The sequence below is a fragment of the Lissotriton vulgaris genome, unplaced genomic scaffold (assembly GCF_964263255.1).
Source record: "Lissotriton vulgaris unplaced genomic scaffold, aLisVul1.2 SCAFFOLD_2315, whole genome shotgun sequence".
Lineage (NCBI taxonomy): Eukaryota > Metazoa > Chordata > Amphibia > Caudata > Salamandridae > Lissotriton > Lissotriton vulgaris.
The window spans coordinates 125119-152383 of record NW_028255822.1 but is presented as its reverse complement, the minus strand read 5'-3'; the positions used below and the strand labels follow the sequence as shown (position 1 = coordinate 152383).

At 45.3% G+C, this 27265-nt stretch overlaps 1 protein-coding gene across 1 annotated transcript in view; it reads left to right on the top strand.

The window, feature by feature from the left end:
• Positions 1–27265, top strand: part of LOC147658885 (leucine-rich repeat-containing protein 56-like) — a 193156-nt gene that overhangs the window by 154783 nt on the left and 11108 nt on the right. The window contains exons 6-7 of the mRNA XM_086952057.1: positions 2878–3065; positions 25564–25933. Of these exons, the coding sequence (XP_086808183.1) occupies positions 2878–3065; positions 25564–25933 (558 nt within the window). The remainder of the gene's footprint in view (positions 1–2877; positions 3066–25563; positions 25934–27265) is intronic.

The window sequence follows — 27265 nt, the reverse complement described above, 5'->3', positions numbered from 1 at the left end:
ATATGACGGCTCCCTTGTAGACCAGATAGCATAGGCAGAAGAGGCTCTGTCTGCTGGACATCAATCATTAAGGAACTTAAAATAAAGCAGTTCAACTCCCCAAGAGGCAAACAGATGTTCGGCTTTTTATCAGAAGAATCACTTATTATATAGCCCTCCTCTAAACCAGTTCTCGACTTTCAATGATCTTATGGTGAATTCTAATTCGTCCCGCGTCATGTAGACAAAGCTCCTAATGCCCAGTCAGACTCCAAAAGGTATTTCTGTTAAGTACAAATTACTAATGTATTCCAGATATATCTCCACAGTCACACCCTATCTCAGAAGACAAGAACTGCTTCTCTCTCTGTCATAAAAAAGACAATCAGAGCAAAGTACAACCAAATTCCATTCTACCGAAATGAAATAATCGCATGAAACATGCATAGGAGGAGGTACAGTAGAAAAATACAAAAAAACAATAAAATGTTCTTACATTCACAAGTATGTGACCTGTTATTACCTACCAGTTAGGCAGTATCCCAAACTGGAACTCGGACAACATTATCCTTGAAGTTGTCTCATTCTCATTAAGAACCTAGGCCTAGATGTAGGTAATAGCAAATTAACGAATGGTAAATACCGAATTTCACCGATTCGGTATTCACTATTTGGTAATTGCTATGTAGGTAAAATATTCGGTAAAAATACTGAATCTGTAAGATTGAAGCCCATAGGAATCAATGGCAAATACCGATTCTGTAATTACAGAATCGGTAAAATTACCGAATTTGCAAGGGTGACATGGTGGGCCAGATGTAGGTAAATCACATTTACCAATTTTGAAATACCGAATATTACCGAATTTTACCGATTCGGTATTTCAGAATCGGTAAATGGGATGTAGGTACCAACATCTGGATTTATTACCGAATCCTTAAAAATTCGGTATTTACTGATTCGGTAAATACCGAATCGGTATTTGCTATTGAATCCTATGGGCCTTGAAGCCCATAGGATTCAATTCAAATACCGATTCGGTATTTACCGATTCGGTAAACACCGAATTTGTCAAGGGTGCAGGGGGTGTCACTTTGACACCCTCTAGCACCCCCAAAACGGGCATGTGTGCAATGTGGCACACAGACATGCCCTAAGGGCACGTCTGTCTGTCACATGGCTCATGTGTACATGCACAGATGTGCATGTACACAGGAATCGGTATTTTACCATGGATTTGTAATCCATGGTAAAATACCGATTCTGAAAGCCATGTGCCAATGGAAAATTGGCTACCCACATTTCAATCTTGCATTTTCGGTAAAATTACCGAATCGGTAAAATTACTGATTCGGTAAAATTACCGAAAATGCAACATTTAAGGGCCCCTACATGTCAATGGCCATTTACCAGTCGGTAACGGCCGAATTCGGCCGTTACCGATCGGTAAATGGCTATTTTCGGCCACCTACATCTGGCCCGGTGTCACTTTCACACCCTGTTGCACCCCTGTTTCTGGCTTGTGTGCCATTTGACACACAGACATGCCCTTAGGGCATGTCTGTGTGTCACATGGCACAGGTGTACATGCAGAGATGTGCATGTACACTGGACTTCGTTATTTACCATGGAATAGTATTCCATGGTAAATAACGATTCGGTAAGGGCCTGTGGCACTGATTACAGTGCCACCTACATCTTGATTTACAGAATCTGTAAATTTACCGATTCGGTATTTTACCGATTGTGTAAATTTACCGAATCGGTAAATATATCGATTCTGTAAATAAAATGCCCCCTACATGCCAAATCTTAAATACCGGTCGGTAACGGCCGAAATCGGCCGTTACCGGCCGCTAATTGGCGACCTACATCTGGCCCCTAGTTTTTAATTCATGTGTTGCATTTGCATGCTTTTCCATTAGACAATATTTTGTTCAACCCTGATGTCACTAGCATTCACAGAGATCTTTAATACTCTATTAACACAAAGCACAGCAAGCTCATAATGTAACCTCGCTAAAAGGCAATACTGGACCAGTCCGTGAAATCCAAGGGTGGAAGTCAAATGGCACAACCTATTTGATTGCTCCTGTTAAAGCAGATGCCTGCACCGCTCTGCAGCACAATTTAATTCGAATGCCATCAGAGGAGTCATAGGCCAACCTGCTAGTACCCCATCTGAAAACTGTGGTGTAAATAAGAAACAGGTAACCAGTGGTGAGACAACAATGAATGCATGACGTTACAATGCATACATTTACAACACATGCCTTTACAAAGCAGTTTTTTGCACTGCAACCTCCCTTACAACACATACATTTACATTGCATGCCATTACAACACATTTAAAAAAAAGACATTTACAACGCATTCCATTACATCGCATTCTAACTTTACAAAGCATACCATTACAACGCATACCATTACATTGCATTTAAGGTACGTGTTGGATAGTGTTGGGGTAAAAATTACTATTCTAACTCCAAGGGGTGCAAGAGTAGGGTAAGTGTTGGATAGTGTAGGAGTACTATGCATTGTAATGGTATGCATTGTAATGACATGCAATGTAATGCTTGCGTTGTAGTGACATGAGTTGTAGTGTCATGCGTAGTAGTGCCATGCATTGTAATGGTTGCGTTATAGTGGCATGCGTTGTAAAGGATGTTGCGATGTAATGACTGCGTTGTAAATGTAGTGAGTTGTGATGACTGCATTGTAAAGGTTGTTTCCCACCACAATTACTAGTTGTTGATACTGCACTGGGCGTTGTTATATTGTGGCTCAAAGGGTAAGATGGTTTCTGTGCGGATATAGGTAAAACTTCTGTAAAGGTAAAAAAAAAATTGTTTTGCATGCAAACAAATCTTTGTTATGTATTCACTTTACATTTGCCAGGCGCAGACACGCTGTTGAAAGGGAAAGGGCACCCCAGGTGCTGAGGATAACACATGATGATATTGGAGACGGAGACAGACTCAGCAACGGCTACGAAGAAGAGTTGCTGCAGTCATATGATGATGATTGTAGCAGTCGAGTGTCATCAGACTCCTCAGGTTATTCACCTCTTCCCAAGTCTCCCACAGGTACAGGATGAACACAGCTACATTTCTTTGTTTCCTGTGTTTGTAAAGGACTTTTTACTTGTCATTAGTGGAGATTGTTGCCAGCCCCAATAACTGTTAGAGGTATAAATCTCCTTTGTTATGTTAATTTATATTGTTGTTATCAGTCAGATAATCGTATCTCTGAGACTTAGCACTAGTTCTCTCTCGATCATCCTTGCTGAGACCATTGCAAATTACAGTGCCAAGCTGTTTCATGTCTAGGTTTTCATCTAAATTTACACAGTGTTTGAGAGACGAAACTATCTAATACTTTTTAACAGCCTGTTGGAGTCCTATTTTATAGCCTTGCACCAGCCACTGATGGAGTGTCTCATCTGTGCCCTTGGGACAGTACGGCTTCAGTTTCTAGTATTATTCAAACTTTTAAGGTTTAGTTGTAGTATGGTATGATAAAGGCTTGATTTCCTACCCAATGGTGTGTCTAATATAGAATGACATAATATCCCTAACAAATCTATGAAACATGGTTGGCCTAGTCCCAGAGTACTTGAAGTTCTACCTAGCCATCTAGAACTTGGTACAATGCTCTGTGCGATCTTTGGGGCTCATTATGATGGTGAAAGGACCGCCACCGCTGGCGGTGGCGGTCTCTACGCCATCTGACTCTGATTTCCCCACCAGATTAGGATGGCTGGTGGAATCGCTTTGTGGCCGCGGCAGTCGCAAAGACAGCCCTCCACGCTTCTGCCACAGTCAATCGTCACGATTACATGGTGGAGCGGTCAGCATGGATAAAATGGCAGCGGGGCCTAGCAGATTACAATGCTGGCGTCAGCCAGCCTTTCCATGGCGAATCGTACACCTACGATCATGGGGTGTACGAACCGTACCCCTACGATCATGGGGTGTATGAACCGTACACCTACAATCATGGGGTGTACGAACCGTACCCCTACGATCATGGGGTGTACGAACTGTACACCTACGATCATAGGGTGTACGAACCGTACACCTACGATCATAGGGTGTACGAACCGTACCCCTACGATCATGGGGTGTACGGACCGTACCCCTACGTCCACCGCTTTTCCGGCCAGTCGACAAGTCGACCGGGTGGAAAAGGGTTTGATATGGTGGCGGTGTCTGCTAGACACCGCCATCCATATCAGGATGCAGGCGGGAGGCAGCCTTTCCGTAGTGGCATAGATCTTTAGGCTTTGAGAAATTGTGTGGTGACAACTATATGTTATGATGCTGTATACACAGCTAGGTGCACCTTAAATTTTTTTACATTGATTTACTTTGTTTGGCATGTGTTAGGGCCACCGTTCAAGTTGAATAAATTACATTGGCCCATAAAGGACGTTGTGGTGTGTGGTGAGTGTGGTGAGTATCTGATTGTAGATAGAATGAGTGTGACAGTGTGTGTGTAATAATGATATGACTGATTGAAATTAGGAGTGTATAGAAATTATTTTTTATATGTTTTTTGTACTATATGTGTAAATATGTTCCCAGTATGTGTTGCTCTAATGAATATTGAATATTGAAAAATAAAGACCTACTAAGGAGCTTATGGTCGCTTGGTTTGGTTATCCATCAGTACTGGCATTTTGGTTGTTGTTTGGCCGCCACGGAAAGGCATGCGGATTCTGAAGTGAGGGGCCCATTGCGGGCCCCCAGGATGTGGGTGGGGGGTGGGGAGGGCACATGGGAGGTACCTATGGTACCCTGCTGCATGTGCATGCACAACATGGCAGGCACAGTGCGGTGCTTGCCACGTTGTGCATGCATATGCACAACATGAATGTTTGGCATTGCGGCGGGTGCTGCTGAAAGTACCGCCCGCCGCGATGTTAAAAATGCAGGATGCGCCAGTGTGGCGGGCGCATCCTAATTGTGTATGCAGGACCACCACATACATAGCAAGCGGTCCCATTTCACATCAGGATGGCAGGCGGACTTTGTTCCCTATGATAACAAGAGGAGCTTAGAGGGGAAATAACGGGTACTATTAGGGAAAGCCCTCCACTCACTGAAATGCAATCCAAAAATTCCCTGTACCCAGGATCTGAGTTTAGCGATTGTCTTATGGGCATGAGAATAGCCACTGGAATTTTTAATTATAAAATTCCGGATATACCTCTTCGTATTTCTCTAAGTAGGTATTTTATTATCTCTAATGCCCTGCTATCCCAAGCAACATATTACTCGTAAATACTAAAGAAAAAGGAGGGAGGTTCACTATGTATTCAACTCAGCGCAACCAATGTAGTCAGCCCTAGATAGGACTATACTAACATCCACGCTCACACAATTCGTACCAGAAAAAAGTTGTGGCGGAGAGGAAGGCACCTCACGGGCGAACACCCTCGGGGCAAATTGGTCAGATGTTTACCAAATGTTGTGCCCCTTTCTCATCATAGGTGGCCATTCCTATTTCCAGAAAATGTGAGTCAAGTGAAAAAAGACAAGATAAAGAAAAAGTGCAGAGAAAGGAGCTTTAGAGCATAGCCCCTGACAGAGCGATAGTAAAATCAACAGTCAGACCTATTGGACAACTTTATTACTGACTGAGGTCTGGGCTGCTGAATTAAAAAGGCTGGTAGCTTATTGCCGCATACCACTACCTGCAACCGACATGTTTCACTGCCTGTAGGAGTTTTTGGCAGATTCTTCAGGGTTAACACTCTGTTGCTGCACCCACATTAAACATCTTTAAAACTGGAAGCTGCCGAGTTGAAAAAGCACACATAAAATAATTTTAGGACCCATTCTGAACCTTGGCATTGTTAATGTTTGGATATTTAAATCCAAACCAAATATCCTCCACCAGTTTTTTGATTAAAATAGAATGGAACTTTACCCTGGATCAGCTATGCTCAATCGTACCAGCTGAAGAGGCAGATCTCCACCTTACTGTTGGTTGTTGTATCAACCTAAAAATCAAATGATTCAAGTGAAACATGTCGGTTGCAGGTAGTGGTATGTGGCAATAAGCTACCAGCCTTTTTAATTCAGCAGCCCAGACCTCAGTCAGTAATAAAGTTGTCCAATAGGTCTGACTGTTGATTTTACTATCACTCTGTCAGGGGCTATGCTCTAAAGCTCCTTTCTCTGCACTTTTTCTTTATCTTGTCTTTTTTCACTTGACTCACATTTTCTGGAAATAGGAATGGCCACCTATGATGAGAAAGGGGCACAACATTTGGTAAACATCTGACCAATTTGCCCCGAGGGTGTTCGCCCGTGAGGTGCCTTCCTCTCCGCCACAACTTTTTTCTGGTACGAATTGTGTGAGCGTGGATGTTAGTATAGTCCTATCTAGGGCTGACTACATTGGTTGCGCTGAGTTGAATACATAGTGAACCTCCCTCCTTTTTCTTTAGTATTTACGAGTAATATGTTGCTTGGGATAGCAGGACTTTGTTCCCTGCCATCCTAATGATGCTCCTAGTCTCCCTCTTAGTCTGAAGCATTGTTTGTGCTCATGCACCATATAGTATCCGTGCAGGACCTGTGGAGCATCAAGGACATCCAAAGATATCTCCCCTGGAGTGAAGGAGTCACTCCCATGCATTTGCAGGCACCTCAACACTGCTGCCCGGTCTGCTGATCCTAAGCTCCTACGGACTCCGAAGGATCCAGCAACACAGGAGGTGGGTTTCTACGTCCCTTGAGACCTGAGCTGCTCTCTTACCAAGTTTGGGGTCAGAATCCCTAGTGCGGGCTGCAGTACCTGAACCCCTTTGCACAACGTATATTTGCAAGTGCGTATGCTTGTTGGTGTTTCCTGAACAAGTGCATTAGGCTCTGAGTATCCCCAACCTCTGGCACCATTTCCTACCAAGTACATTGGACTTCTTGCACCGAGTGCTACGTGGGCTGTTCTTTTGTGCAAACATTCAAGTTCCTCTCACGACTCCTGTGCCTTCGGCCTGTGGGTCCATTTGAAGGTCAACTTTGCTTTTATTGGGCTTCCCTGGTTGCTCCAGACTGGCCATGACTCTCCTGTGTTTGGTGAGTATCCAGGAACTTGCTGGTCCGAACTGTACACATCCTTGACCTTCTGCGTGGGTTGCCGTTGCCAAGGCTTGTTGGTGCTCCCTTCATCCTTCATGGGACAGCTCGTATCAGGCTCCTGGTTGTCCTACATGTCTCCTGGTCCCCGTAGCTGCAGAGTCAAGAACTCCATCAACGCATCTGAAGCACCCGACATCGGTGGGCATTCGTTTACCGAGCCCCTGGCCACTCCTAAGTGACCCAGACTCTGTCCCCTTTGCTTTCAGGTATTCTTCAACCAGAATCCACCTTTGGATTCCAACGGACACTGTTCTTCCTTCCAGCAGCGTCTCTTCTTCTAAGCTCTCCATTGGGTTTGACTGCGTTTTCCGACGCCATTTCAGACCTATACACCCGACTTCCCTGGGATAGGTAACTTTGGTACCTCGGTATCCACTTCTGGGGTGGGGCCTTCAACCTTCTGTGTTCCACGGGGTCCCTACTTACTCACCTTGGGTGGTTCCTGGATCTCCCATTGATTCTACGTCCTCTTGCCACTGTCTTGACTCGAGTCGTGGTTCTTATACCACTTTCTTAGTAAATGGTTTGGTCCCCCCTGGGGCCCACTGTGTATTAGTGCTATTTACTGTCAATTATGTGCTTAAGTATTGTGTGCCATGTGATTATCTCCGTGTAGGAGATACTGTGTAGTACTAGATAGTGTTATATTAATAAATACATATTTTTATAACTACTGTGTCGTTCTCCTTTCATTTAACCAATACTATAAGGTTGCATTCTGGTAAAACAAGCTGCTTAACGTTCCTTCAAGATTAAGCCTGACGGCTGCTCTCCACAGCTACCACTTGGATAGCTTTCTAAGGTTATCATTGACCTTTTAAATCACCATAAGGGTTGTTTGGACTGGTGCAAGGTGCCCACTTTAATTAGTAGTCATCACATACCAGGCTAACTTTTCACATTGGTGTGCAGCGGTTGGGATTCAAGCCTGCATTGTTTTACCAGATAAATCTTTGTATTGATTAACTGGAAAACCACTAGTACTAGGTGCACATAATACTAGTTCTACTGAACTTAGGGTTGGGTAAGTCAAGGGTCTAACACACCCTTTCTCCTCCCTTAGAGAGTTTAGGTCCCGCTAGGTTAGGTAGGTGCAACACCTCACCACACTTAGAGGTCTAATAGGATGGCAGTCGGAAAATCACTCCGACCGCCATGGTAGAGTGAAAACACCGACCGCCAGGACCGCGGCAAAACCGCCAGTCCAATTAGGATGTTCCACAATCAAAATCCGACCACGGCGGTTGGATTCTGGCCATTAACATTGCGGCGATCGCTGCTGCCGGCAGCACTGCCGCAATGTTAACAGGAGCATGTCCTGCATCACCCTGCACACCATGGCAGGCACTGCACAGTACCTGCTACCTGGCAAAGGGAAATGTAGAGGTGTACCATGGGCAACCCCAGTGCACCCACACCCCCTCCAACACATTTGGGGCCGCAATGGGCCCCCGGAACATGTCTCTGCATGCCTTTCAATGGCGGTTCCACTGCCGCGGAAAGGCTGGCTACCGCCGGCATCATAATCGTGCCGGCGGTGTTTAGCCCTGATCCGGAACAATTGTAGCAGTCCAGCTTTGTCCGCCAGCCAAGCGGGCGAGCTGCAACCGGTGGAAAAGTGGTGGGTGGAAAATCACACCGCCACGGCTGTGATGCTAATTTGACCGGCGGTGTTCAGTGTTTCGATTGCGGGTGGATGGCCACCACCCGTACCGCGGTTGCCACCGCTGGACCAGCGGCGGCTCTCCACCCGCCATACTAATAGACCCCTTAGTATGTCTGCAAAAGGAGATTCCAGTGGCTCTCTGCCTTCTAGATACAGTGAGCTTTCATTCCAAAAACAGAAAGCCCTATGTGCCTTAAGTAATTTGAAGACAGGGAGCAGTGCCAACACTCAACGCCTGGTAGAGGTGTTACTTCTAGATGACTTAAGGAAAACCCCTGGGTCATATGAACAGGAGAGAGAGGGCGGGACAGGGAATGAAGACATGTCAGGAGGTGACACCTTTTATAACCTAGACTCTAACCCTGACCAGGGAGAACCCGATGGTTCTCACCTGGATAACTCAGATGTTCAAGAGGCGAATGGAGGAAGCCATGAGGCTCCCCTCTTTACTCCTCCTGGAGTGAAGAGTTCACCAAGGAGTTCGGGATCTCCCTCTGCAGAGTCTAATCACTCAGGACAGTATGTAGGGACCTCTGTATCTAGTAACCCCGGGCGGCATACTCTGCTCCTCCAGCGAAGTTTGCAGAGTTTTACCAACTCCCGGCTCTGCTGTTAACGCAAAGTTGAGGTAAAACTCCGACTCCTTGGCGGAGTACGCCACTCAGCTCTCTGCACCACAGCTTCAAAAAGTTTTTTTAAAGCACACTAACCTTGTCTTCCATGTGGTCCAAGGGCAGCCCTCCTCCTTGCTGCTGTGTTTCTGGGAATCCTGGCTCTAGTCCTTGCCGTCCTCCTCCTCCTCCCCCTATATTTTTACATCTTGCTTGAACTGCCCATGCCCAAGATGTAAAACGTAGGGGGAAGAGGAGAAAGGCTAGGAGGAGAGCCAGGAGAGAGGAATCACCGTTGCGAGGAGGAGGGACGCCCACAGACAACATAGAAGTCAAGGTGAGTGCGTTTTTATCCTTTAAAAAAGAAATTGTTTGTGGGCCTGGGGCGGAGCAAAGTTACACTGAGTTTTTTTTTAAACTACATGGAGACAACTCCGCATACTCCTCCCAGGCTTAGTATCTAGCAAGAGGGACCACTCTTATGAAAGGGAATACCAATTTCTTGAGCTTGAGAAAGCTAGGCTTACGCTCAGGCAAGAGCAGTTGGCCCTTGATAAAGAGTCCTTAGAAGTCCAGAGGGCTAGAAAAAGTTGGTACTATAGTCCCTTGATGGCAGCAACAGTGTCCCTAGAGTTAAGGAACATCCCTTTGATAATAGGAACCTGAGTAAGATTGTCCCTCCCTACCACGTTGGGGATGACATCCACAAATGGAAAACTGTTTTGGAGAGGGCCTGTAAAGTTCAGAGGGTCCCTCAAGAGCAGTGGGAAGCTATCTTGTGGCTCTCCTTGGCTGACAAAGGTAGAGATAAGCTCCTCACCGTTAGAGAAGATGATGCTGACAATTACTCAGTTTTGAAGAGTGCTCTCATTGATGGATTTGGCTTAACCGCTGAACCGTACAGGATTAAGTCCAGAGACACCTAGACAATACAGAATCAGGACTGGGTAGACTTTGTGGATAGTGCTATTGAGGCTCTGGAAGGCTGGTTGCTGGAAGCAAAGTGAATGATTTCAAGGGATCATACAATTCGATTATCAGGCAGCAAATCGTTATTAATTGCCAAAATACGTTTTTGCATCAATACCTGGTTGACTCTGATCTGACTTCTCCCCGAGAATTGGGAAACTGTTGTTCCTATTTGAGCCTTCCTTCTTATATGCCATGCATGGCTTAAAAACGTGGCCACTCCACAGCAAAGAGTGGCCTGGAATCTGATCTTGAAATGCGCAAGGCATCCCAGTGGTTCTGTGTGCCCAGTTGCCGGCATTTCGGTTTTAGCCATTTCGACCTCGATTTGTGGTAGGCCTGACAGGCGAACATAACATGGGCAATACTTTCCACTGAGTCCTTGCAGCATGGGCAAACATTTGGTGTTGGGTTACATCGGTGCCAGTTAGCAGTTGTCTCACAGACAGGACATGTGCCAAACTTAAAATGGATGTTTAACATTCTGTCCCGAGGGACTTGAATAATGTCTAAGTAGGGCTCCAGATGTCTGGTCTGTGTATGGAGATAACATTCTGTGGTAAGTCTTTCTAGATTTGATTTGCTAGATTCTTGTTGTTTCACCCATTCCCAGTAATGTCGTTTAAGCACTTCTTTCCAGAGTGAATCCTGCTTGGCCCAATGGGCTTAAAGCCCCAGTGCAGACATCAATTTCCTAGCATTGGTGATCCAGCCTACCTTATTGCTTGTGTCTATCCGGATAACCTCAGATAAGGCTTCCGCATAGGGTAGGAGCTCGGGGGTTCGCCTAATGCGAGTCCAGAAAAGCAGCAAGCGAAGCCTTGTTTTATTGCCAATGGAGCGCCTACCCATATCAAGCATTAGGGGAGTTAGCGGTATGTTTTGGAGCAGCATCACTAGGTCCCTTATGAATCTGTGCTCAGATCTGCAGAGATTGGGAATCTTGTTGAATTCCCACAACTCTGCTCCATACAGAACTGTGCTGGCTGCTTTTGCATCGTAGACCTAAAGGGCTGGAGCTACCGTTCTATTGTGTGAGGAGCAGTGTTCCTTTCCTAGGCACCCGGTTACTCGCTTGTGACCCATTAACATCTTAGTCAGGTGGGGCTTCCAAGACATTTTGTCTGAAAGTCAGACACCAAGATAGTCAAAAGTACAAACTTTTTCCCAGCGAGTCCCACCCTAGCAATGGGCTGCCTCTGTCGGACTTGTCGGGGTTAAAGGCCATATATTTGTTTTTTGAGGTGTTAATGACCAGCCCCCTGGTGTCACAGAAGAGATGAAATCTGTTACCTGCAACCCTGCTGGGGTCTTTGACACCAGCAGGGTGTCATCTGCAAATAGAAGGGTTGGTTCCTTATCCCCCCCAAGTTTGGTGCATCTGCTGGTTTTTCTTGCAGAAAGCTATCCACTCCATTCATGTGCAGAGAGAATAGAGTGGGAGCCAGAACACAGCCTTGTTGAACTCCCCTGCTGACTGGGATGCGACTGGTCAGTTGCCCCTGCGCCCCCATCTAATCTGTGCTTAGTTTCCTTTGTGCAGCCGAGCTACCAGGTCAAGAATTGGTAGCAGGATACCCATATTTTAAGTGGAAGCCATAGTTTACACCTGGGGACTAAATCAAAGGTAGTCTTAAGGTTGATGAAGGCTAAATAGAGACTGCCTTTGCGATCACTACCACTTTCCAATAAAGGAGTAGAAGCCGGAATGCCTGGTCTATGGTCCCCATTTTCGCCCTGTAGCCCGCCTGATACTCTGATAAGATTGCATTATCATCCACCCACATCTGGATCTTCTGCAGCAAAGCTCAGCAGAAGACGGTCTGAAGAGCGTCGATCAGGCTAAAAGGCCTATAGTTTGAGGGTTCGTATCTGGCTCCTTTTTTATAGATTTGAACCACCTCTGCCCCCTTACAAGACCCGGGGACAGGGGCACCGCTAGCTATTGCATTTGACAAGAGTAGAATTAAGCGGGCCCAATTGGGATGCCAGCTACAAATAGGTCCCCCGAAATGCTCTCTGGTCCTGCAGCTTTGGATGGTACTATTCAACCTATTGCGGCCTCTATTTCCCCAAGGTAAAAAATTCATCATCCGAGGGATGGCTGTAAGAGTTAGCCACCTCCACTGTAGGCGTGTCCCCAGAGATTGTATAGAGCTACTGAAAGTGGTCATACCATTCCTGACCGGTGATATGGTTGGGGGGTGATTGGGCCCCTAAACTACTACCCCAAGTGACTAGGGAGCAGAATGACTTGGCGTCCTTCTCTGGGCTGGCTTCTTTAAGTTGCTGCCAACGAGATTCATCCCATGCCAATTTTTCAGAACGTAAAGTAGCCTTTTAGCGCTTCCTGGAAGCTTTAATGAAAGGGCAATTCTTAGCTTTGATGGCTGAAGCTAAGAGTGAGTGATTGCGTCTGCAATCCTTAGTGTACCATGAGTAGACTCCTCCTGATGAAATGCTGGTCTTTCGATGGGACCTTGGAGCCAGGAAGTATGAGCTAAGTCGGTCGAAAGTTCGGGAGTGAGCCATGACTACATTGGATACTCTGTGTTTGTTATCGTTCAAGGACGGAAGCTCGAGAGTGCCTACTAGCAAGTCGTGCTGTATGACATTGATCTTGTTTTCTTGTAAAGCCTCCTTTTGCCATTTTAAAGATCTACTGTTGTTAGTGGGAAGGATTTCCCTGGTGTAGGTCGGGGGTAAATTACTCTTAGAATGGTAAAAGGAGTCCCACAAGGGATTCATGCTAAGGCAAAGAGTATTGTGGTTGCTCTCTGTTGTTACTCACACACTTATATCGACCAGCTCTCTCCAGAGCCTCACATCGGGGAGAATGTAATTGATGCAGGATGGACAGCTAACTCTGTTGTATTTGTTCGCGACCTGCCTGTCTGAGGAGTTTCTACCATTTACTGCCCTCAGGGCAAACTCAGCAGTAAGGACATTGAGTTGGAGCGCCGTCTGTGCCCATCTTTTAACTGGGGGTAGGTCAAAGGGGGGAAGGCCCATTTGAGGTTGTCTTCCCCAGAACCTGTTAGGTCTTATTTGTCAAGAGGCTCAAAAGAGTTATTAAAGTCACCTGCTACTATTACTCTTGAGTGAGATGAACATACAGCCTGGCTCTCTTCCAGTTGGGTGAGAGTGGGTCCCCCTTTGGTCCCTCGCACATAGACTTTGAACAAATCAATAGGATCTTCCCCCGTGGGTCCCTTGCATCCAATCCCCAGGATATCTGGACTAGAGCTTGGACAGAGGGTAATCTGGCATCCCTTAGCAATGCCAACCCAGATGATCAGACCCCTGCTGGGTGCCCTCTCCCTATTGAGGTTGCAGGTAAACAGTAACAAGCATAACCTGGTTTAAATAGGGGGACCAGGCTCCAGGTCTCCTGAAAGATGCAAATGTTGTATCTCTCCAGTAGATCCTTCTAGTGAGGGAGTGACATTGTGCTATAAAGCCCAGCCACATTCCAAGATATTACCCTGAGCTGTTGATGAGGGTCAAGACTAAGGGACGATGCAGTATTTAGATTAGAAGGGAATGATTAATGGGGGACGGTGTTGGTACTTAGAAATTATGGTTCGTACAGGAGTCTGCACCCTCAAATCCACTAAAATTGGTAAAGGCACTACTCGTGTCTACTTGTAGTAAAAGTCCTTCCTCCCTTGGATTACAATATAAGTTTTGCTCCACAAATGGGGGCCCCACAAAGGAAGTTGGAGGAAATGAACAGGTTTCGGTAAACTAGTGCAAGTGCCCTTGAAATGATTTTAAAGAATTCCAATGCAAGTTGATCTGGTCCATACTTGTTACCCCTCGCCAATAGCCAGATGGCCATCTCAACCTCTGCCAAGGTCACTCTCTGCTCCAGTCTTTTACGCTGTCCCTGTATCAGCTTCCGATGTCGAAATTTCTTTTTTTTTTTTTTAAATGTTTTTCCAAGTTATGCACACTTTTACTTTATACATTTCAATATGAATATTTCATGTTTTTCAACAGTTCATAACTATTATACATACACAGTACATCTTAAAAATATATTAAGCTGTCATCATTCTTAAACCAAGACACAGCAAAAAACACAAAAAAATCGCAAAAAGCTATGCCCCTTTTTCACAAGCTCAATGGATACCAAATCCCTCTTTCCATCTATTTACTGGCTCCCAGATTCTTACACCTAAGCAACTTTTCCTCCTGCCTTTCCGTACATAGATATTCTTCTCCAAATTATATGCGGATAATAAATTAGCCAGCCAGGTTTGCATTCCGGGAGGATTTTTATCGAGCCAAGCCCTAGCTATGGTTAACCTGTACACTGCCATTGCTGCAAACAAGAATTCCAGTGGTACCTCATCCCCGTCTGCGCCAACACCATGGAGAATCCAGGGAGGAGTGAGCACTATTTGAATACCCAATGACCTAGCCAAGAAGACCTCTATATCCCTCACAAGTGTGTGCAGTTGAAGACAGGTAGCAAAGATGTGCACACTATCTGCTTCTAGGGAATTACATCGGGGACACGAAATTCCCGTAGTACCGCCCCATTTTGCAATCCTGGCTGGCGTAAAATACAATGAGTATAGGGTTTTATAATGTTGGGATTGTAGAGGGCATGAACACAAAACTGTTCGACCTAATTCCAAGGATTCCTGAAACCACTCCTGCTCGCCTCCCAGTTTCTCCACCCACTTTTTACTGTGTTTTTCCAAATCATCCTTTTTCCCTTTTACCAAACTTGCATAAAAGGATCGTATCGTGCAATCCCCAGACAGCTTTATTTTGTCAAGAATCTCATTCCTGCCAAACCCCGCAGCCCCACCCTGTTTGTTGCCTAAGAAACTCCTGATCTGAAGATACTTAAAAATACCTCTATTATCCAGACCTAACATATTCCTCAAATTGCTAAACTGCATCACCCCTTAAGCACTAACAACATCCCCAATCTGTGTGATCCCCCTTGCCACCCACTCTGCCATTATTGTGTCTGCAAATACAGCTGGGGGAAATGACTTATTTTTATACATCCTAACATATCTGTTGTATCTCCCTAATCTTGACTTCTTCAGAAAAGCACTCCAAATGTTTACTGCGGCGGCTAATGTCTTAAACCTTGCTCTTTTAAAGTATCCAAAATCAATACTGTTTAACAAGCAATTTCCCGCTTCTGCCCCAAGAACTGCTGAATATACCTCCATAGAGAAGCTGGCAACTCTTCGGTCCAGATTTGCCTCTCTGATTAGCCCCTGCATATATTGTAGGGAAGCTGCCATATAATACAATCTAAAATCTGGTGCTCCCCACCCACCTCTCTCTCTTGGGAGAGAGATAAACCTATAGGCCCTCTGTGTCTTACCCTGCGCCCATATAAATCTATTCAAAATCACCTCTAGTGCATTAAACCAACTTGCTTCAAAAAATAAAGGGATGGATCTAAAAAGAAAAAGAAACTTAGGGAGAATCAGCATCTTAATTACATTAGTGCAGCCCACTAATGACAAGTGTAGGTTATTCAATCTATCTAAATCTGCTTTTACTCGTGTCATTAAGGGAGCCATATTATTTCCTACTACAGCCTCTAGGTTTGCTGATATCGCGACTCCCAGATATACGGCTGAGCCAACTACCCTGCCATCATTGCAACCAACATACCTATTTTCTACTATCTGGGTTTTTGAACTATTCAGGCTATATCCCGATACCTGTCCAAATTTTTGGGCTTCCCGTTCCACCTCCCTAATAGCCCCTGCCGGATTGGGTGTCAAAATGGCCACATCGTCAGCGTACGCCAAAGTTTTTATCAAGCAGCCGTTCATCAACATTGCCAGAATCTCTGGATTTCGTTCTAATCTGCGGAGAAACGGATCTAAATAAAGCGCAAACAACAAAGGAGAAGAGGGACAGCCCTGCCTGGTCCCCCTGCTGATCTTAACCACTGCAGAGTGCCCCCTATTGACCCTAATCTTAGCTGTCAGGTCTTTATACAAAGTTTATGTAGCCTTTATTAATCCCTCCCCTATGCCACTCCATCTCATGACAGACCATAGGTAACCCCAGGAGACCCTGTCTAATGCTTTCTCTGCATCTAAAAACAGTGCTGCCATAGGGTCTCCCAGGGTTCCTGCTGCATCGAACATTGTGACTACTTGCCTGACATGTTGCGTTGTACCTTTTCCTGGGATAAACCCATGCTGGGAGGGACTTACCAGGCACTCGATTACCCTTGACAATCTTTTGACCAGCATTTTAGAGTAAACTTTTACGTAGGCATTCATTAGTGTAATCGGCCGATACGAGCCTGGAGCTGTTGGTGGTTTACCCTTCTTTGCTATCACGATGATGTCAGCAGCTCCCCAGGATTCAGGTATCGAATCCCCCTTCTGAGCCAGCAACATAATATTAAACATATTTGCTGCTAACCGTTTGGAATACTTAAAAAAATTCCCCAAAAAAATTCCACTGGAATCTGGTCCGGACCCGCTGCCTTCCCCGAAGGTAGGCTACCAAGACCCAATACAAATTCTTCCAATTGGAATGTGGCATCTAACTCCTCTTTGTCATCCATCTCGAGCTCCGGAGGGAGAACATCCCTCAGATACACCTCTACCTCCTCCATACCCCCTGCATTATCAGAGGAGTAAAGACCTGTATAAAATTGTCTAAAGACTTCCCTCACCTGATCTGCCTCTGTTAAAGAGTTGCCCTGCGCATCAACGATCTCCTTAATATCAGATATTGCTGCTCTCTGCCTACTCCGCTAAGATATGGCTCACCCTCTCGCTCAGTTAGTATGCCTTCTCCCTTTGGGTCAAATATTTCTCCGCTGCTCTTTTGGCCATTCCTTCTAGGGCTTCTGCTCTAGTTGCGGTAATCCTAAGCAAGAGCTGGTCAAGCGGGGAATTCTGACTTATAGCTACTGCTAGATCTGCTTCCAGTTTCAAAAGATTTTGTTGTAATTCTTCTAACCTTAATTTCTCCTTCTTTTGATTAGATAACACAAAACTCAATGTCTCCCCCCTAACCGCCGCCTTCAATGAATCCCATACAACCCCCGGAGGTGCTGTCCCTCTATTTATATCCCAAAAATCCTTTATCATACTGCCATATATGCCCGATATGCCTGATCCTGTAATAGTGCTCGTTCAAAGGTCCAAGATACATGTCTCCTTTGTACCTGACCCAGCCTTAATGTCAAAACTAGTGGGCTATGATCTGAGATCATTCGGGGGTGTCTTTCAATTTTTGAACCAGTAATCAAACTGTTTGAAATTAAAAAATAATCCAATCTAACCAGTACCTTATGAGGAGCTGAAAAAAATGTACTACCGTCTAGGTGCAGATGCCATTTCATCCAGGGGTCTTCCAGAGAGTTGTGAAACACCATATCTGAGAGTGCTCTGTACACCTTCTTTTTCCTCCCTAAGTACTGTCTCCCAGGTTGGACAAATGAAGTACATAAATCATGCAGATTGAGATCTCCGCAACAGACGATTGGTTCGGGCCACTGTGCCAGCTCGACATCCAGGTACTGAAAAACATCTGGATCATCCTCTGTTGACCCATATATCGTAACCAAAGTAATAGTATCCCCTTGAAAACCAATTCCAATATTGCCCACCTCCCCCATTGATCTTCCTTCTTCCTTTTCACTATTATATCTCCACTCCTCCCTAGAACTGTCACCCCTCTAGTCTTGGTCCCTTGCTTGGAATTCGCTAATACTGAAAAACCCAATTGCTCCAAGAGATATCCTTTAGCACCCTCTATGTGGGTCTCCTGCAGGCAAACCAAATCGAGACGCAATGTTTTAAGGAATGCAGCCACCCTGAGTCTCTTGTTTACTTCATTGAGTCCACATACATTTATCAAGGCGATTTTACACGCCATACAGATACATCGCTTGTCCTACCAGTGTAGCTACTGAATCATTAAAAAAGATCTGCATCTGTTGATTCCATACAATCCTCTTCACGTACTGTATACGTTCTAATACATTCCTGTTAACGTACTGTATACATTCTACTACATTCTGTAGCCTCCCCTGCCCTCCCTCCCCCTGCTCCCCCCACCCCCCCCCCCTCCCCCTTAAAGGCAAATAGGTTAGGAGACCTATGTGTGCCCACCATGAATTGCGCCGATTGCATCACTCTCCCACCATTCCTCCCGGTGTGCAGTGCTATCCCATCTTCTTATACCTATGCTCAGTAGTCATGTACAAGCCCCCTAGCCACCTTTCAGCTTCCTCATTTCTTCCAAGAATAGCTGGGCTTTAATCTCTGAAAAGAACATTCACACTTTCCCCCTTAAAACTACTTTGAGCCTAGCAGGAAAGAGGAGGTACACTTCTGATCCCAGGGCCTGAAAGGGAGCGATCATCTGTCTGAGCTTCCATCTCCTCTCTACAGTGACGTGACAAAAATCAGGTCTGGCGAAGAAAGTGGTGCCCTCAAATGACCTCCTGTTATCTGGCCTTGCCTTGTCAATTATCTCTTCGATCAACAAGTAGTTCCCAATTTTAACTAATATTGCCCTGGGCAGGTTCCCCTGGCCCTCACCCCCTGTACCCCCCGTACCTCAGGCTTTCTTCATCATAAAAGGGAAACTGTGTGCCCTCTGTACCTCCCTTTCCCACTGCCACTGAGATTCCGGAAAGGCCCCCTTTAACAGATTAATCACGAACTGCCTAACGTCCTGCCCTTCTGTCCCTTCTGCCACACCCAAAAGTCTAACATTGTTCCGTCTCTGCCTGTTTTCAAAATCTTCCATCTTCCAGCGCATGTCCTCTGCCAATTTCTCCTGTTCTGATTTGAATGATTGCCAGTTCCCGACGTCGTCCTCAAGACTGCCTGTTCGCTCTTCAACCTCCGTTACTCTGTCCACGATTTCATCAAACAGTTTATTGACTTTCCTCAGGGTATTCTGGATTTTCTTTGAGGCCTGTCTTGCTCTGCGGCTTTCTGCCCTTGCCTCCCCTTGCATCTGCTTAAGAGTGCTGAATAATATGTCAAAAGAATTGGGGCGGGGGGAAGCCCCAGGTAAGGCCCCCCAGCACTAGCGTCCTCCTGATAGACCTGTGAGGTAGCAGAGTAGTCCCAAACTAACCGCTTCTCGGGGTGTAGGGGGGACCCGGACGTGCGCCTCCTTGATTTTGAGGATCTTCTCTTCATCGTAGATTCTTTGCCTGATGTACTAAACCCTGACCCGGTTTCCTCCTCCCCCTCCTCCTCCGAGCTCCCATCAGATGATAGTACCGATTCTGAGTCTTCATTCAGGGAGAAGAAGCACTCTCCCTCTATAGAAGCACCATCCCCTTTTTCTGGCGCCTGTTTGCTCACACCTTCTGCGGGGTGGTCTTTGTTCGCCAAACTGACCCTGCTGCCCCAGGTGCTATCCAAATATTTTGAGGCATTCATTTCCGCCTCCACGAGCATTAAGGCCCCCAACATATCCGCATTCGTATCCCCCGAGTCTGTGGTTGAATGCCCCGTGTCCCCCTTTGCCTCCATCTCTCATTCCTTTCGCTGGCTCACCTCTGCTGTAAGCTTCTCCTGTTGTTTGATCCTCCGCGTTGAGCCTCTGATCCTGCTCCTGCGTTAGAGTGGGCCGTTGCCCGGCAACCAAGTTCTCCGTGCACTCAGCGTCTGTAACGTCCTCGAGGACGTTTCTTCAAGCATCCACCAACGCGTCTGTTTCGTGAGGCAGATCGGCCTGCTCGGGAGTCCTCGATGAAAGAACCTCTGCCAGGGTAGGTTGCTGCATCCCTAGCTCTCTGATCTTGTGCTTGCCATCTCCTTTCCAGACTTTAATCGTAGCGGAAATTCGTGACTCCGCTGGGGTTGCATCATTGCCTCTGGCGGCCGCGCTCGGCTTTCCACGTATCTCTGCTTTCTTCCTTTCTCCGTCGGGGGTAATATTTTGCGGATCGCGCAGGGGCCCTTCCCGGCAGCTGTGTCTGTCTTCGAAGTAGCAGTAGCAGCTGCCCCTGCTTTTATTGCTGGAGAATCTGGCAGTTCTTTAGCCTTCTCGCTCCCTTTCTCCGATTTTGCAGACCGGGGGGTATCTTGGGTGCCATTCTCTGCCTGCCGACCACGCTAAGCAACCTTGCAGCCTTTCTTTTAGCCCAGACCCAAGTCAGTCCAATCCAAAGGGTACGCTTCCTAAAATGACTATACTCCTGCAATCCTCTAAGCCACCATAGTTCTGGAGCCATCAGGGGTATACATCAGGGTTACACAGCATCCTACTCGCCAGTCAAACCATTGATGGGCAGGAGAGGGAATAGATGCGACCTCTCAGCACAACTCTGCAGCGGCCATCTTGGCCCCCACAGATTTTGCAGGTCTGATGTTGAAATTTCTTAATGTAGCTTTTAACAGAGGCTACATAGGCTAGACAGTCCTCTCTATAGGGATTTTGATAGTATTTGCGAACCACCTCTCTAATTTCAGACCGCTCTAAGATTTTCTCTCCTTTACAATCTTCTGAATGAGATTACTACTTGTTCTAGCTTTGATTCGGAAAGCCAGCATTTGACCCATCTCCTCATTGTTTTCAAAACGCAATATTTGCGTAGCCTGGACCTTCGTGCTCGCCTTTCCCACATACTTTTCTTTAGTGTCGTTTTTAGTACTACCTGCTGTTTTACAGCCAAAGTGACATTTAGCAAGTCTTGTTCGAGTTTGCTCTGAGCTAATCCTGCCTCGATCTTATTGAGAGTGAGCTGTAAGTGAGTCTTGGCCTTGGTCCATGACCTCTATCGTTGTATAGTAAAACTCAGAGTCTGTCTTCTGCAAAAGGCCTTAAGTGCATCCTGACCACTGGATGTCGATCCTAGATTCACATCGATATGTTCCTCTATCTTATCCGCCATTAGTCGAATATACTCATCATCTAACAGCAACTTCCGATCGAACTTCCAGCAGTATGGAGTATAAGACTGACTACACCAATCTGACCTAATAAACAGAGATGATGAGTTATGGTCAGAAATGATTCTTTCATTTAACCAAATATTAACATAAGACCTAAGTACGGGGCTAACAAAAAACATAAGTCTATGAAAGACATTTATGGTGGCTGAGTAAATGGTAAACCATTCTCCTGGGGTCTTCTGCTATGCCAGACATCAATTTGTGCGTAGGAGGACACTATTTGCTTCAGGGTGTCACTAAGTCTTCCGCCTCTTGTACTACTCCATGATCCCCCTGATGTAGGTTCAGGCCCTGGATGTAGTGCAACATTGCATGATACTAAAGGCTCTGGTCATTGATGCAGTTTTCCCAGCAGATAATTGAACGTTAATAGGTCATCCTCATTTGGCCCATGCACTGTAAAAATAAGGAGTTGAATATCCCCCATTTTAATCACAGCAATTAACCATCGCCTCCCACACCCCCCCCCATAGCCACTTTTGCTTCCAGTGCCATCGAAGTTTTGCCCCGCACTAATAAAGCCACCTTGTTGGTTGGCAATATAGCAGGAGGTGGCCAAAACCCCATAGCCCTGTTCCCTTAAGTGAGGTGCTTGATCTTCAGATAGGCGCGTCTCCTGGAGATAAATAATGTGTGGTTTAAGTGTATGGAGTTCTTCTTTAATTATCTTACGAGTCTATAACTCTTTCATACCATTAATATTCCAGGATAAAATATGAAAGTGCTATCTACGACTCATTGCATCATCATCAGTCAACATCCCCTTATCCTGATATGACTCTCCTTGCACCTTTACTCCCGTTTATGGTGAACTTCCCATATTTGTTATCAACTTTGTCCCCCATTTCCTCCCCAGTTATTTTTAAGTCCTTATAAAGATTCTCATTAAACCTCCATCCCCCAAGCCATCCCTGGTCCTCCCACAGGCCCACCCCTGTGCCCAAACTCTGGACCTACACCTCACCCATCTCAATGTGCCAACCTTCATCATACAGCAGGTTGAACACCTGAGACTCCCACAGGCAATACCAATACCAAAATTAAGTTAAAGAAAAACTAAAAAGCCAAGGGAAGAAAGGAAGAAAACAGTAAAACAATCTTAAGTACTAGTGATCCTTTGGTCTCACACAGGCAGTTACTGCCACTAAACTCATAAAGCTGTCCTGGGTGCCACCAAGATTGCGACACAACACCCATACTAGAAAGAATGCAGATAATCCTGCTGAAAAAAAGAAGGTTTTCCAAAAGAAGCTCAAAGTATAAAAGTGAGACCTTGAGTCACAATGTTGTCCCTTAATTTTGCAGTGAGTCATTTTTCTTGTTGCCATTGTTTTTAGCAGCTCAACAACTTTAGATGCATCCTGGCATAAGTACGCATGAACTTCAATATTTATTCTCAAATTGGGTGGCTCCATTAGGAAGAGTGTTGCACCAATCTTTTGGAGCGGTGGGATCTGGTTGTGAAGTCTCTAGCATCGTGCCACTGTCTAATCACATGACTAAGGTCAGACCAGACAAAGAACTCCACGGCACTGCATCTGATTCGGAATGGGCCATCTGGAAAATCAATTACTGCAAAATAAAGGTCCCCACACAGATTAAGATGGAGCAGCCATGTCATTCTTCAATTGCCAAAATGGAAAACGGTATGCCCTCTGGTATGCCCTCTGGTTCAGGAAGTCCATATTCAAATCATTCAATGCAGAAAAAGGCTGTTGTGAAGAGACAGACAATATAACCTCTTGATCAACTCCCTCACTGTCCTCTGTTATGCCCAGAACCAAAGATTATTCCTCTGTTTTCTAGATCTTCTAATTTGGGAGAGAGTCCAGCCAACTGAATTTCGTGCTTACAAACAGTTGCTTTGACATCTCTGATGGTTTCCTTAAGATACCCTTGCGATGTCTCTAGATCCCCAACTTGGATATGGAGAATATTCATGTTTCTAGACAGCTTTCTCATCACCACCTGCATTTTTAAATATGCCCTTGTCAGGGAGAGGGAATCTTTATATATTCCTCCCTGTGGAGCTGAAGAAGCACATAGATAGCTGTTAAAGTGGAGGTGGAAGCAGAGGTGGAGGCCTTTTCACTGGCCGCCTCTTTAGTATTAGCATCAATCAGCTGCGAGGAACGCTGTGCAGAGCATCCTGCTGAGTCCCCCAATACAGAAACCCAGGTTCCGAAGGTGAAGATGTTACCTCCAAACAAGGTGAGGGGGAGGGGTTTGTTGGTGTAACCTCCAACCCCTTTGGGTCCCATACTAGCACTTCTTCTTCCTTGGAGCAAACAGGGGTCAAGAGCCCCCTGAACAAAAACTTTAGTAACCAAATCCGATAGAATATAGACCTCAGCAAGGATCCTTCAAATTGGAACCTGCCTGAGGGATCACACCGGTCTCCATGTCATGCTGACCATCACCTTTAAAAATAGCTCCTCCTACTGCGGGTTTAACTGCTTCACTTTCTCTAAGTTCTCTATAGAGCACTGAATCACCCGCCCTCTTGCCAGGCAACACACAGAAGAGTACCATCCCCCGTCACTCACCATTAGACAGGCAGAGATTTTTCATCATATCTGTATTAATTTAATACACATACATTCATAGTTTCTCAGAACCCAGGTTTTTTTCATAATGCTTTCATGACATAAATACATTGATCATACCATTAGGCAACCAGTTCAAGAACAGAACTCACTAGATCTTACAACACATACATCCTGGAGCCCCATCAATATTGACTTTGAGAAGAAAAAGATCCTAATTAATGATAAATATGCAAAATAGTACCGAATACTCAACATAAACAGAAGTAAAATGATTTCCAAACAACCTAACCCAGATATAATCAATCAGCATGAATTATTTTGAGATATTTCTCCCTTAAGTGAGTTTTATAAAGTGTCCATCAGTCCAATATTAAGGGCTCAATCCCTTTTTATAGTTGCACCCAAGCACTCCGGTGCCATGCCTACGTGGTTCAAGATCCCTCAGGGACTTAATTCCTGAGGGATCTTACTTGGAGCAATGAACCTGCGAACAAGACTTGTATGGCCAGTCACAATATTCAATACCAGGTATTTCTGTATTAAAAACATTTACATTATCTGTTTTAGTGACAAACATAACTTCGAAACATTAAGACAACCCTTCACCTTTCTTAAACATACTTGATTGTAAGGAAAACAATTGATTATATTAAGATTGCTTTGATCTAATTTTTTGTTGGAAGCTAAAAAAGAAAATGGAGAGCTATCATCTTATCAGTCACATATATTCTCTAATTGAACCATCAATCATCACTGCAATAAAATTGTTCCTTAACATTCTTGAGGAGTGATTTAAAGTCCTTGTGTGCTTCAATTTACTCATATGGGGGTTTCTTTTCTTTCCCCATAGTATCTGCGGGCTTAATCTGCACAGTTGTCCATAGCCCAGCACACAGGAGTTTCTTGATGCAGTTGGCAAATACGCAGCACACAGCATATCACTCTTGCACGTCCCCAAGCAAATGATGCAATCTCTTTGCCTCTGCACCTGCGCCGTATTATTGACGTGGGTGCAAATCCAAAGAAGCTGTCATGAGCCTCACTAAAAGTGCTTTACCAAAAGGTGGTGCATTTTCAGTGTGCCCCCGGATCGCCGCCCTCTAGAATAGGGAAGTGGGTCCCCCCAGACACCCTCTTGCAGACATGTGCAATCACTCACTGCACCCACCTATAAAGGGATCTTCAATCCCTCCTCAAAGTTTATGCAGATTCCTGGCTGCTCAATGAAACACTGACAGCTGCTCCGTATTTCACTTGAACGCACTGCCCACAGGGCAGTGAGTTCGTAACTGCCCTGAGGGTAGCGCATTCTCTCTGTAATAGGGTGCACTGTCCCTGTTTGCGCACGGCGCACCTATTCAAAGGTGGGCTGTGACAAAAGCAGGAAAAGTGCAGCCTTATGTGTAATAAGGGCCCAGCTTGTTGTTTTTAATCAGTTTTTCAAAAAGCATAATTTTTTATTATATCTGAATGCCGACTTGTGCTACTTAAAGTACAGCTAAATATGTGAGAGCTAAGGGCCTGTTATAACATCTGGAAGTGTTACTAGCTAATGTAAACAAATTAGCAAACATTTGAAGGAGGAAAAGATAATAAACGTGACATTATATTTTCTGCACTATTTTTGTCAAGAAATGGTTTGTAACTGATTATGTCAATGTGTGATAATAGTTTATGATTAGTTAGTGTACATGTTTTATATTTTAGTGTCCGCTTCTCCACAAGCCCAGGAAAGCCCGCCATCAACTGCCCTCATCTATTCAAGATTACTTGCTACTCCAAAATACCCTTCTCCACCGTCAACTCAAGGTTCTAGCAGGACTCCTGACATTAGGATACGACGTTTAAAAGTACCCAGTCAAACAAGCACTACAGTAGTGACGTCACAGGACAAAGCTGAGAATCGAACTGAACTGGCAGATGAAGTATTTGCCCTTTTGGATGTTGTTAGTGCCCCTCATTGCTCAGAGCCTTCAGTACAAAGGCAAGAAGAAAATCGAAAGGCAGTGGTTGGTGCTGAAAAGACCATCAGAAGACCAGTTATTGGGCCAATAGCAAATAGATCGCCAAATATTGGGTATGTGATCTAAACATCATTTTACAAATATAACTGTGAAAATGTAGCTGTCTGTAACAATACCTATTTTTTATTGTAGGATAACCATTAATAGCCACATGTGTTAGAATATTCCTCTGCTATGTGTGAGAGCCCCTAACATATAATCCACAATCTTCCCTAAAGAGAGTACACAAAGTTAACATGTCCAAACATAATAAAGTGCTGAATAAGGGTAAAAGGAGGTTTGTAGGGATTACATTAGACTGGAATAAAAAAGGCTGCCTGTGCCTTTGAGAAGCTTAGATTCTGTCTATCCTAGAATGAACTCTACTAGCAGTTGTCTCTCTGAGGCAGTTCAGCTGTTTGGACATCATTCGATGTTTTCAGCATTAACACACATTTTCAAACTCTTCTCGTTTGTTCTAATAATTTGTTTCTGATTAATACATCTGCCTGTGGATTCCTCACCTTATGAATATCCCCTGCTCCAGCATTCCGCGGAAAATGTTACTAGCTCCCCACGCCGACGAGGTCTTCACAATGCCATGGCTCCGCACATGGCTCCGCATGACGTCACTGGAGCCATAAGAGGACCACGTCGGCGTGATGACGTCAGTTCCCTTTTTTCCGCGTTGTTGATGCAAACTTTTTTTTCTGGTACTCTCCATACTTTCGACTAGATACTTTGTTATTTCGATTGTATCTTTCTCTGTTTTGGCATGTCTCCCCGAGGAAGTCTGGCTTTAACCCCTGTAAAGAATGTGGGGGTCATATGTCGATCACTGCCCCGCATGAAGACTGTCTTTGGGGTTAGTCGTCTGACCACAACGTCGAGGGCTGTTTTTCATGTAGGAAGATGAACCCGAAGGCTCTAAAGGAACGGGAGGCCAAGCTGCATATGACCAATGCAAGAAAAGAAAAAAGGGGTCGAAAAAGGTCAAAGTCCAAGTCATCGATGTCGCATGACTCCAAGAGAAAGCATAAGAAGAAGAGGAGACATGCTTCTCGGCGCCAGTTGTCGAAGACTGTGGTGTCGAGGTCACTTTCTGCTCCTCGACGTCGAGAAAGACTTTGTCTCTCCTTCTCGTTCAGTGTCTCCTCAGGTGACTCAGGTCCATTCTCCATCTTACAAGGGGACTCCGGAGCAATCACCGGCACCGAGATTCTCACCAACTCCAGAGGGTGTGTCGAATACGGCTGATGCTCCTTTGGCTTCCGCGGCTCCGCCTGTAGCTTCGGCAGGTCTGACTCCAGAGGTGCCTTGTTTGGATCTCGAACTGGCTCAATATCCACAGTTTCCGGTGCCGGGTTTGGATCCATCGCATTTTCTGAATGCAATGTATGGCGTGT